Below are 12,140 nucleotides of genomic sequence, written 5' to 3' on the forward strand. Positions count from 1 at the left end.
AGATGTGTATAAGAGACAGATATATATATATATATATATATATATAAAATATACATATACACACACATATTTAATTTTATATATTTATATATTTGGAGGTTGAGCATCAACAAGGGAGGATTGAAACCAGGCATTCAAATGGTACTTAAGCTGTTGCTAAAAGTTGTTAAAACTGAGTGAATGGTCTCAAACTAAAAGTTGATGCAGAGCCATGCTGTGGTGGGTCTGCTCTTTTGTGTATCCAAACCTTCTTTTCCCACCCTGTACTTTTCTCACCAAGTACTTTAGGGGAAAAAAACAAAAACAGAAACAAAAAACCTCCCCACTGTTCCAACTGATTTCCAAAGCTGGTCACACCTCTCTGTTCTCCCAGCACTTTCAGTCAAGGAGATAACATGGTCACCTGACAGCTATTGTTATAACTTGTCAAGTTCATACATTATACTCCTTGGTCTGTGTTTCTCTACGAGACAGTATGAATCCAACTAAGAAAGTTTGGGTAAAATCTTCAGTAAAGAAAAAAAGTCTTGAGTGAGGATTCTGAGCCAATTCAATGTACAGAGAAATGTACACTTGAAATAGATGAATTCCACTGCTATACTATGAATGCGTTTAAATTGTCAGAGGAGATTCTTCAGAGTACTGTTGCAAGTAAATAAATGGTAAAGGGGCAAATTTTTAACATTTGCTACCAATGGATGGATCATAATTTAGCAGGAATGCTTATAGCTTCTGATGTCTGAAGTTTCACTATATAAATGATGTTGGTTGGCAAGACAAAATTTTCAATCCCAAAAGCTCTACCTGCAGTTTTATCAGATCTCTGCTAGGCTAGCAGAAGGTTCAACAAAATTCAGTAGCTTGGAATTTTCTCCTAGGCTTCTCTCTGCTAGCTGGGAGGCACACTGTCAGCCTGTGCCTGGTGGCCAGTCTTTTCAGACTGAGAAAATGAGACATGTTGAATGTACCAATGTCTTGCATTTCTTCTTCTGCCTTCTGAGAGCCTATGGAGGCAGACATATGGAAGACTGTGGTGCAAGGACATTTTTTCTGGCAATGAGAAGGGTCTCTGGAACCAAAGGGAGCACAGTTCTTCTTACACAAAACAACCTCTCCCCCTAAAAAAAGGAGTTTCAATCCTCCCTTGTTGATGTTCAGCCTCCAAGCATATATATCATATATTTTACACACACACACACACACACACACATCTCCTTAGGTGCCTTAGGTGGTGGTCAGGGTGAAAATCAGGAAAACAAAACCACAATAATCTGGTGAAAGGTATCTCATGTCCGTGGAAAAGGTGGCATGGTTTGGGTCAAATTCCAAAGCAATTTTACTGCTGAAGGTCACTGGATGCAGAATCGACCTGTGCGATGCTGTACCATACAATGATTTAAACTAATGAAAAAAAAAAACTAAAAATAAATAAGAGAGGGAGAGAAAGAGCGAGTATGAGAATGAAAAGAATCAAATAGCTCCAAACTCTGCTGAGCTCTCCTCCTGCACTGGTTCTCACTGGATCTCTCCAACCCTCTCTTCATTGTTTGTCTTTGCTTCTTTGCTGTTTTCAACCATCCTTGCTTTGTATTTCGCTGTAGAGATTTTAGATCATATGGGCTGCCTCTTACCCTATGGACTTCATCTGATAAGACTCTGGAATTGAGTCATGATGGCAGTGAACACACCTGTTTCTCGCCTAATATTCGATGGCCAGGTCAAGTGTGCACTCCACCACAGAACTACCACACACACACACACACACACACACACACCCCAGCCCTGCAACCTTTGAATTAGAATAATTTCTACTTTTTGTTTTTCAATTTGTTTACAGCACACTCCCCCCATCTTCCACAGCTCTCTCACAGATTCCAATTAAATAAAAGGCCCCTATAGCCCCATTAAAAAAAAAAAATCAGTAGCTTGCTTGTCAGGTGGTTTCTTGGAACTGTGCCAATGAATTCTCAATGCTATATCCCTCTGGCAGCCAAAAAGAAAGCAAAACGAAAACAAAAAGTACTGTCTCTCACAAACTAAAGGTCTCTATTATTCTGATAAGAAGCCCCATGCATGCCAGACTGTGACTCCTACTAAAGTTTGGCCCATTTATTTTTGCAGAGAGTCAATGTGAATGATGTGACATATTATTTTTATTGCAATTTATTATATTATGAAATTTCTCAAAAGTTATAGAAAAGTTAATGATGTTAAAAAGAAGTTTCCCTTCACTAATGTCATTTTCAAAATAAATTGCCCATAAAAGTTAAAATAAGAAAACATCTCCCTTCAGGAGAGTAAGTAGATCAGTGGTAGAACACTTGCTTCACATGCTGAGGCCTTGGGGTGGAGGTGGGGAGGTGATTTGTTTTTTAAAAATCTGCTGCGGTTCCAATCAGTCTTAGTTTTTCAGATGCCTTTATCACTAGGCAGATTTACTTCCAGGAACACCTCCAAAGTGGAAGATGGATTTGGGGTGGGACTCTTTTGTGCACCACATTTCAGAAATTCCTAAAGTGTCAAGAATACCCCCAAAACTAGACAAGGAACAGCACCACATCCACAAAATTTAGAAACAGTGAAAAAAGCCAGGCTTACATTTTTTTATTAATTTATAATTTTTTAAAAATTCTGACCGATCTTATTTGGAAGAAAGGGTAAACACTAAAACACAGAAGATCAAAGTCTTGAATTCGAGTTTGCTGGGATACTAGGCAGTTTAAAATTCTATCTAAAAGTCTGATCATTTCCAGTGTTGCTTTAAATGTGGGTTAAAAAAAAATACAATCGCATAAAATCCTGGGCATGTATTTGGTACTTGTACTTTGGAGCAATATGCACCGGAATTTGACGTTCGCTTTATATTTCATTTTATATTTCCATTATCTGGAAGTATCTAAGTTAAAAAAAATATTGCGCAGTAGTTTCAATTTTAGAATTTATATTATCTCCATTTCTCCACCACTGCCCAAAGAAGCTGAGACTCAGCAGTACGAAGACACACTAAAGAACAAGGAGCAGAGATCCCGCGCCCTAAGCGAAATCCAGCACCCGCTGCGGCAGGGGGCTCAGAATTCAGATCCCTAGACCACCTGAAAACCCGGGGCTGCGCAGCTTCTTTAAAATCCTTCCAGTAGGGACCTCTTGCACTGACCTGGGGAAAACGCCATCTAGCCTCCTGGGGCCGCCGTCCCCCCCAGGGAATCGTTCCCCCGGAATTGTGGTCGGATCCCAGCTTTTTCCAAATTCCAAACCTGTTAGAGTCTGTAAACAAGTCAAAATAACACCTGGCATTTTGCCAGGGGAATGTTAAAGTTCGTAAACAAGTCTGGATGGTGCCTGACAAAATGTCAGAGGGAGTGGTTTGAGAAGTAACAAAACCGAGCCATTAGGTGTAGAGATTCCTGATTGGTTGACTGATGTATCTAGTTTATGCTAATTAGATAAGCTGTGTGGAATGTATAAATACTGCTCCTGTCCTGCAATAAACGGCTCCTACTCCTGCTGTATCAACGTACACAAGTTATTCGTCCCCCCCCAGTTATTCTGCTGCAGCCGGACTGCGGCACAAACCCACACACCACGCACCTAGCGAACCCAACCTTCTCCCTCCCAGTGGTGCTCCCGCGAGGCCCCAGGTCCACAAGTCGCGGACCACGCTACCTCGCCCCGGCCGCACCCGACACTCACCCAGAGCCGAGCCTGCGCGGAGTGGCAGCGTGGGCCCAGACTGTCACCCGACTGGGCCGCGGGCTGGCGCTCCGGGAGGACGCAGGGGCGGGGCGCCCCGAGCAGGAGCNCCCGAGCAGGAGCGGTCCGGCCGGGATGGCCCAGTGGAGGGCCCAGGAAGACCTCGGGGCCTGGGCGGAGTTCGCGCGGCAACCTGCCGCACTTGCTGCCCACCTGTCGTGGAGGGCAACTCCATCCTCCCTGCACTCGGGCCCCAAACTCGCGCGGCTCCCTCTCTCACGGTCCCCCCAGTTACCTAGGAATCGTGCTTCCCCTTTAACCAACCGCGGACTTAGAGCCACGCGATTTCCCTCTGGCTCTGAATTTCGGCGCAAGACCCGGCGTGGAGGCCGATTCAGCTCGTCCGCCATGGCCTGCTCAGACCTGAGGGTCTGAGACCTCAACCGGGGTCGGAGTGTGGGCCTGTGTTGGGGTTTCTCTGGCCTCGCCGGTCAGGGCGCCCTCTCCGGGGCTGTCTCCAGGGCCAGGGGCAGCCCGCGGGCCTTCCAGCACAGGTCCCTCGGGGGTCAGGCACAACTGCCCCCGCGGCCGCCTGCAGAGACGTTCCGGACGGTGTCCGTTCCCCCGCCCGGAGCCCGGGAGCAGGGTGGGTGGCACGTGGCGAGCTTCCGGCTGCTGGGCCGTCGAGGGCGGTAGTAACCTCCTCGCTCCTCGCGTGGGAACGCCTGTGGGGCCTGGCTGCTGCCCTCTTGGGCTCTGTCCTCTAGGGTTCGAAAACAGTCCTGAACCACAGATACGTCGAAATAGACGACAACGAACAGGGCAGAGGTCCTACGAGATTCTCTGACCTCCAGGCACCCACGGGGTGAAGTTGGCCTCCCACCAGCTCAGCCCCTCCCGTCGCGGTGGACCGACGGCGCTCTCCCTCGGAGCCCGCGCACGGCCTCGGCCGGCCGTTACCGGTGAGCAGGCCGCGTCTCCATCTCTCCAGCTGCCTCCTCTCCCCCCAGGTTTTCTATAAATTCCAAGGGTCCAACTGATGACTTCTTTTTAATTGCCCTTATCTGAAAAAATAATACTGTGAAATCCTCCAACAAAGGAAATGGTTTCTGACGAGTTTCGTGCTGAGGACTTTCAGGTGTGAGGGAAAATCAAGCCCAGGACCCACCCCAGAGAAGGCAGGTCCTGCTGAGAAGGTCCCAACCGGGAACTACTCTATTCCTGTAGACTTTTACCCTGGGGTTGGGCCCCTGTAAGCGCACTGTGATGGAACTTAAGATGCATCTAGGATGTTCACAATGAATAATTTAGTTGTCTTCATTTTAAATTTAAATGCAGATTCCAAAAATTATAGAATCAGTATTTAAAGCCCACTTTATGCCATTTTTCCAAAAATGAGAAAAATGATAAATGACAAAACCTTATAAAATCGCCTCTGAATATCAGTTGTATCTACTAAAGCTTTTCTTCCTACAAAGAACAGAAAATTGCAAATCAAACATTTTATTTCATACTCATAAATAATAGAAAATTTCCTGTGGCCAAAGAAACTGAAAAATTTCAAGAAAATTCTAAATTCGTTGTCAAATGCTGCAGACAATTTATATCCAGTTCGGCTCTGAAGATAACAGACTTATTTTCTCCAGAAGATTTATTAGGGGATCTTTAGCTAAGGAGTCAGGGATAGTATGTGAAGTCATGTGTCCTACAATGGGAGAAGGATTAAGTGTCAGCATAACTTGATTTGTATGGTGGATACTTTGGTCTGTTCCCATTTCTGATTTATTGAGCTGTACAAAATGTCAAGCCTGAAGGGCTTTAAGCCTTACTATTACAAACTGTTTATTATAAACAAAACACTATGAGAATGACCAAAGGATACATGTATAGATAAACGGAGATGAGTTGAGATGCCTATAAGAGACCCATTTTCATAAACAGCACCAAAGCAATTTCATGATGAAAAGAGTGTCTTTTCAACAAATAATGCTGGACTAACTTAATATCTAATAGTGAAAATCCAACTGCTATATTTGGATCTATAATGTACCCTCAAGGCTCTTGTGTTATAGGCTTGGTCCTCAGCTTGGTGCTATTGGGAAGTGGTGGAAACATTAAGTGGTGAGACCCTAGTGGGAGATTTTAGGTCATTGGTGGTGTGCCCTGGAAAGGGATTATAAGGTCACCAAACTCTTCCTCTTTCCCTCTATATATTTTTACTCTAAAAGGATTTTTAATAATAGCCATAAGGTGAACTGCTTTGCTCTATTGGTGCTCCCAGCCATCATGTGCTGTCTTGCCACAGGCTCAAAAGCAAAAGGGCCAATCAACCATGAAGTAAAACCTCCAAAACTGTGAGCCAGAATGAACCTTTTCTCTTTTTAAGTTAAGTATCTCAGGTATTTGTTATATTAATGGAAAGCTAACCATCATATCCACAATCTACCTCACAATACACACACACACACACACACACACACAAAGGCTAATTTGAGTCAGGTTACAGACCAAACCATATAAACTACAAAGTTTTAGATGATAATGTCCTTCATGACCTAAGAAATAGTTCCTAAGCATCATTCAGAAAGAAGTAAAAAGGAAATATTATAAATTAAACATGATCAATATTAAAATGTCTTCTAATAAAAGACACCAATATGAGTGAAAAGGCAAGCCACTGAAAAATAGTATCCTTATAAAATAGGCTGGAGCAGGTTTGCTTCTCCTTCCACCATGTTCACAACTAGAAGTCCATCTGTACACCAGAGAGGGAGCTTTCAACAGATAATAAATCTGCTGGCAACTTGAACTTGGATTTCCCAACCCCTAGACCTATGAGAAATAAATTTCTGTTGTTTATAAATTACTCACCCAGTTTGTTACTTTTTTTTTTATAACAACCTGAGCATACTAAGTTATGAACCCACCAGAATGGATAAAATTGTAAAGACAGAGAACACTTAATTCCTGACAAGATCATGAAGGGACCCAGGTTAAGTAGAAGAGAGACGCTGATGAGAAGTAAAAAAAAAAAAATAGCACAACTAATCTGGAAAATTATTTGGCAAATTTCTAGTAATGTTACATTTATAACTAACCTATGACCTAGGGACTGTGGATACAGCTCAGTTGGTAGAGTGTTCGCTCTGTATGCACAAGGCCCTGGGTTCAATCCCCAGCACCACACACGTAATAATAATAACTATGAGCTAATAATTCTATTACAAAGCATATACTCAAGAGAAATGAATGTACCTATCTACAAAAATAACTGTAAAAGAACATACAGCTTTGTTCACAACTGACAAAATTGAAAATAACCAATTGTCCATCAACAGTGGTATGTTCACACACAGGAATGATACCAATTACACCAAAATAATACACTCAACATCATGGATGCGTCTCAAAAACATGTTGCATGAAATAAACGTCAAAGACAAAAATTATATTCATTTATTTGAATTCCAAATACAGTCAACAGTAATCGAGAGTCAGAGAACAAAATGATTTGTTTAAATGAACCGAAGGTAGGTGGAGATTGCCTGAAAGGAGTTCTATGGACTTTTCAGAGCTCTTGAAAATTTTTCTATCAGTTAGTGTAGGTGAAAATTCATCAGGCTATGCACTTGAGATTTGTGCACTTAGTGTGAATTATACTTCAATAATGAACTGGTTGCCTAAAATTGGGGTAGGAAGAGGTGGGAGCATGGAATTTGTTAGAGTCTGTAAACAAGTCAAAATAACACCTGGCATTTTGCCAGGGGAATGTTAGAGTTCGTAAACAAGTCTGGATGGTGCCTGGCAAAATGCCAGAGGGAGCGGTTTGAGAAGTAACAAAAACAAGCCATTAAGTGTGGAGATTCCTGATTGGTTGACTGATGTATCTAGTTTATGCTAATTAGATAAGCTGTGTGGAATGTATAAATACTGCTCCTGTCCTGCAATAAAGGGCTCCTACTCCTGCTGTATCAACGTACACAAGTTATTCGTCACCCCCCGGTTATTTTGCTGCAGCCGGACTGCGGCAGGAATTAAGTTTAGATTTTACTGCATTTATTAGGTCTTATAGTATTAGATGCTATTGTAAAATACCCCATTGAATTCATAAAAAGCTCATTGTCATTGCATCTCAAAAGGCCTCACTGTGATTTGAAACATCTCAATTAGAAGACTATGATGACCACACCTTTACAATGGCCGAAGTGGCAGATAAAGGATCCTCCCCAGTTGGGGCTTAACCTTTAGGGATGGTTCCTGCACCAGGTTCAGACATAGGGCCAGTCCAATGCTTCTTGAAACTCTGCTCTTAGGTTAGTGCTTGGGAGTTTTCCTCCTTTCGGATTTTTAGTCGTGGAGAACTTTGGTAAACCCTTCTCTCTGGTCACACAGCAGGCTCAGAGATTTAAAAAGTGACACCAAACATACCAAATTTTGTCAAGCAAGAAACCAGCAGAGTACTAACCCCACTAACACAGCCAAAACACGTCATAAGCTACTGACAGCAATCATGTTGCCTGTAATATTTTTAAATGGCAAAAAAAATAAAACATTCACAATATTTTCCTGCTTTATTTTTGGATGACTACAGTTTCTTGCAGCTTTTTAAAAATGTCCTCTTTCCATTTCTTCTCATTCTGTTACATAATAAAATTCCATTTCCCTTCTCAGGATCCATCCACCCTGTGCCTCCGTGTTACCTGGGAGGTCTTAGTTGTCCTTTTCCACGCTTCCCTGCTCTTTCCCTCCTCCACACAGTTCCCTTTTGGCCCAGGTCCCGCCCACTGGCCTCAAGGACCCTCAGATCTCTGTCCAGCAGCGCAGGTGGTGCACTGCCCACCTCATGGACATTGCATGTCTGGAAACGAACAGCGGCCACAGTAAAGTCTGTTTAAAAAAATAATAACTTCCTCCTTTGAAAACCCTTTCAGCTGCAGCATTTTCCGCTCTCAGAATTTTTCAGAGTACTAATTAATAGCTTCAAGATGACGAAGTGTGGAAATAAGGAAATAAGACCAAATGAGAAAGGCAGAGCTATTTATTCAGGGCTAGCCACAGCAAGGGAGTCAGCCATCGTCACTTCCATTTTGACAGATTCTAAGGCAGAGGAGTGGGGAAGATTTATCAAAGAAAAAAGGTAGGATTTAGGTGCGCCCTGGTTAGGGCTGCTGGCATGAGGAAGGTGAGCTAATTGGACACAGGTCATCCTGTGTGACTGGTCAGAGGTGTATGTTTGGCTTTCTCTGATTGGTCCTAAGCAATGGTAACAAAAATTAGGGAAGCAGTCAGGTACTGATCAAATTCTGGGCTTTTTGTTTTGTTCGTGTGTGTGTGTGTGTGTGTGTGTGTGTGCGCGCGCGCGCTTTGCTGGGGATTGAACCCTTGTGCATGCAAAGCAAGCACTCTACCAACTGAGCTATGTCCCCATCCATAAGTTCTGGGCATTTTGAGCCACTTGTTACTGAAGTGTTTAGCTTTCTGATTACTAGAGATAATGGATTGATTTCCTACAGAGTCTGATTGACAGCAGGCCATCCTCCTGGGTTGTTTATTGTAGATAAGAGACTGGTTTCCAGAGTAGGTGGCTGCAGGTTGTGGATTAGAGGTCTATTTTTATATAGGGCCTGGCTATTGTCCATTTCCACGTTTAGTCATCCAAATATATTAATGCAAATCCTGAGCGCCTTGGCAGGTTAACTTCCAAACTTGCTCAGACTCAGGTCCAGGTGTCTCCAGGGACGCTGGCTTCTGTGGTAGGCAAGGGCCAAGGCTGGAAGGCCACTAGGCTGCCCTCTGGTTTCTGGCATCATCCAACACAACTACCAGCTCTATTTGTCGCTCTAATTACTCCAGTTTTTTTCCAGGCTTTGGAGCTTACACAAATTACAAAAGGCAGATGACACTGGCTAATACTTAGTGACAGCTCATTCTCCATAAGAACGAGAGATCCAGGTCCACTGAGTCTTTGTGGTACAATTGGTTAGTGTGTCCTACTGCCAACTGAAAGGTTGCTGGTGCAAGCCCACCCAGGGTCACTAGGAGCATTTTATAACATCCAAGGTTGTTTTACTCTCCAAAAAAAAAAGAAGAAGAAGAAGGAGGAGGAGGAGGAGGAGAAGAAAAAGAAGAAGAAGACAAGAAAAAGAAAATTAAAAGATATAGGGAAATGACCTAGGGTGATTGTTGCCAAGAAGGTCCTGTGTTGAATTTTACTTGTGTATTCTTATAACTGATACAACCAATCGAACTAAAATAAGCATCTAAAATTTAAAAAGTCAAAAAAAAAAAAAAAAGCAAACACTTCCTTTACGGAATCCTGTGATTCTAATGGTTTTTCATCCCACCCATAAAATTTGTTGAGAAATATATAGATGGGAGGCTTAGAAATTCCTTGGAACAGGAATGGTGAAAGACCTGGTGTAATCTGAGCCTGGCTTTGGGGATGAAATTTTGTTTGGTTAGCAGGGATCCATTCTCTGTTAGGTGGTACATGTTAGCTAATCTAGTCTATGAGTCATTTTAATTGCTACTTAGTGTGACCTTAGGTTAATTTAAAATACTCTTTTTTTCAACTGTAATATGAAAATGATAGTACATGGCACATTAACTGAAGAATGTGCCTGGTTGAGTAATTGCGCCACCAATTACTCAACCAGAGCCAGAATGTCCAGAGTGACTTATTGAATAAATTTGTGCCAAGCAGCTTACCCAGAGGTCCCTGACATTTGCTCTTTTCTCTCTAAATAGTAAGAATGAATCAATATGCTGTTTTTGTCAAGGTTCTCCAGAGAAACAGAACCTACAATCTCTGGCTATCTCTACCTACTATCTACTGATTGATCAATTAATAGTTCAATGTTTATTTCAAAGAATTAGGTCACATCTACAATAATGTTTGACAGACTCTCTTACCATGGTAAGTTGACACATAAAATTACCCATAATGCTGGATGTCAATCAGTGTTAGAGTGCTGCCTAGCAAGTGCAAGAACTGATCCCCAGCACTGGAAAAAAAATTAGCATTGTCCTTGATTTTTATTTTGGGGAAAACTATTTCCATATAAATTTGCCCATCTGAGATGGAATAGCCAATAGACTTATTTTTTTTTTTTTTGCACCAGGGATTGAACCCCGAGGTGCTTATGAACCACATCTACAGCCCTTTTCTGAATTTTTTATTTTGAAACAGGATCTCACTAAGTTGTTTACAGCCTCACTTAGTTGCTAAGACTGACTTTAAACTTGCAATCCTACTGCTTTTCAGCCTCCCAAGCTGCTGGGATTACAGGGTCAATAGAATCTTCTACTTTATGATCACCCCATACAGAAGTGGATCTAATGAGCTCTTGACTCTTGTTCCCTCAGTTCATCTACTGAATCTCATGAGCAGAAACTGAGACTTTGACTTTTACACACTAAGTATATCTATTGGACAAGTCTTTTCTCTCTTTATTGTCAACTATTGATGCCAACAATGGTATTGATGTGGAATTCTGTTTCTGATTTTATGAAATGAACATCTGAGGATGATCTCTGTTGAGCAGTGGTTAGCAGGGGTCCATTCTCTGTTAGGTGGTACATGTTAGCTAATCTAGTCTATGAGTCATTTTAATTGCTATTTATATGTCCTGAAGTTTTTGATATTTCCTGGTATTTGAGTGCCAGTATTTGCAAAAGTGGAATATCTATAACATGGATGGTCTCCACAATAACTCTTCCCTTAAGAACACTGACTGCCAGGTGCGGAGACGTACACCTGTAATTCCCCGCAGCTTGGGAGGCTGAGGCAGGAGGATTGTGAGTTCAAAACCAGCCTCAGCAACAGCAAGGCTTGCTAAGCAAACTCAGTGAGACCCTGTCTCTAAATAAAATACAAAAAAGGGCTGGGGATGTGGCTCAGTGTTCGAGTGCCCCTGAGTTCAATCCCTGGTACCAAAAAAGAGAACAAAGTAGGAAAATTTAATTTATCTGGAATTTGTAGATTTCCTCTTCTAGTCATGATGGAATATTTGTAGTAAACCCTCCCTCTGAAAACAAACAGATAAAATATGGTTTAAGAAATTATGTTTGAAGTCTTTGGAAAGCTATCAATGCAGCTGGGACCACCCAGGTCAGAGAGAGAGGGAGATACAGTTCAGTGGAATGAAACTAATTCTCTGCCTTTACCCCTCGGGGCAAGCTAGTTCTAGACAAGTGAGGGCCAAGAGTCTGAGACACTGGAGAGAGGAGAGCTGTGAGGAGGGCAGTACTTGCGTAATCTCTTGGAGGTAGGAGTCGGGGAGATGTGCATCTGTCCAAGTAATCAGACTTCAAAGTCAAGATCTAGAGTGAAATGAAAGTGAACTCGACACTTGGTAAAAATTTTCTCCTCCAGGCATTTGCAAATTCAGCTCTGTGCTGGTGAGAGCCTATGAGGGCTGACAGAATGAGGCTGAAAGAAAGCAGGTTTC

General features: G+C 42.5%; 2 protein-coding genes across 3 annotated transcripts in view; both read right to left on the minus strand.

Annotated features, from left to right (window-relative positions):
• Fcgr1a (Fc gamma receptor Ia) overlaps positions 1 to 3,716 on the minus strand; it is a 28,969-nt gene extending 25,253 nt beyond the window's left edge. The window contains exon 1 of one of the 2 annotated variants that reach the window (XM_048814932.1): positions 3,691 to 3,716. The gene's annotated coding sequence lies outside the window, so the exon portion shown is untranslated. The remainder of the gene's footprint in view (positions 1 to 3,690) is intronic. The other variant, XM_048814931.1, reaches the window with a different exon arrangement.
• Positions 1 to 4,100, minus strand: part of LOC125620289 (protein CBFA2T2-like) — a 16,361-nt gene extending 12,261 nt beyond the window's left edge. Inside the window, 1 exon segment of the mRNA XM_048814947.1 lies at positions 3,691 to 4,100. Coding sequence (XP_048670904.1) covers positions 3,691 to 4,100 — 410 coding nt within the window.
• Between the last annotated feature and the right edge of the window lie 8,040 nt (positions 4,101 to 12,140).

Source organism: Marmota marmota, unplaced genomic scaffold (genome assembly GCF_001458135.2).
Source record: "Marmota marmota marmota unplaced genomic scaffold, marMar, whole genome shotgun sequence".
Classification (NCBI taxonomy): domain Eukaryota; kingdom Metazoa; phylum Chordata; class Mammalia; order Rodentia; family Sciuridae; genus Marmota; species Marmota marmota.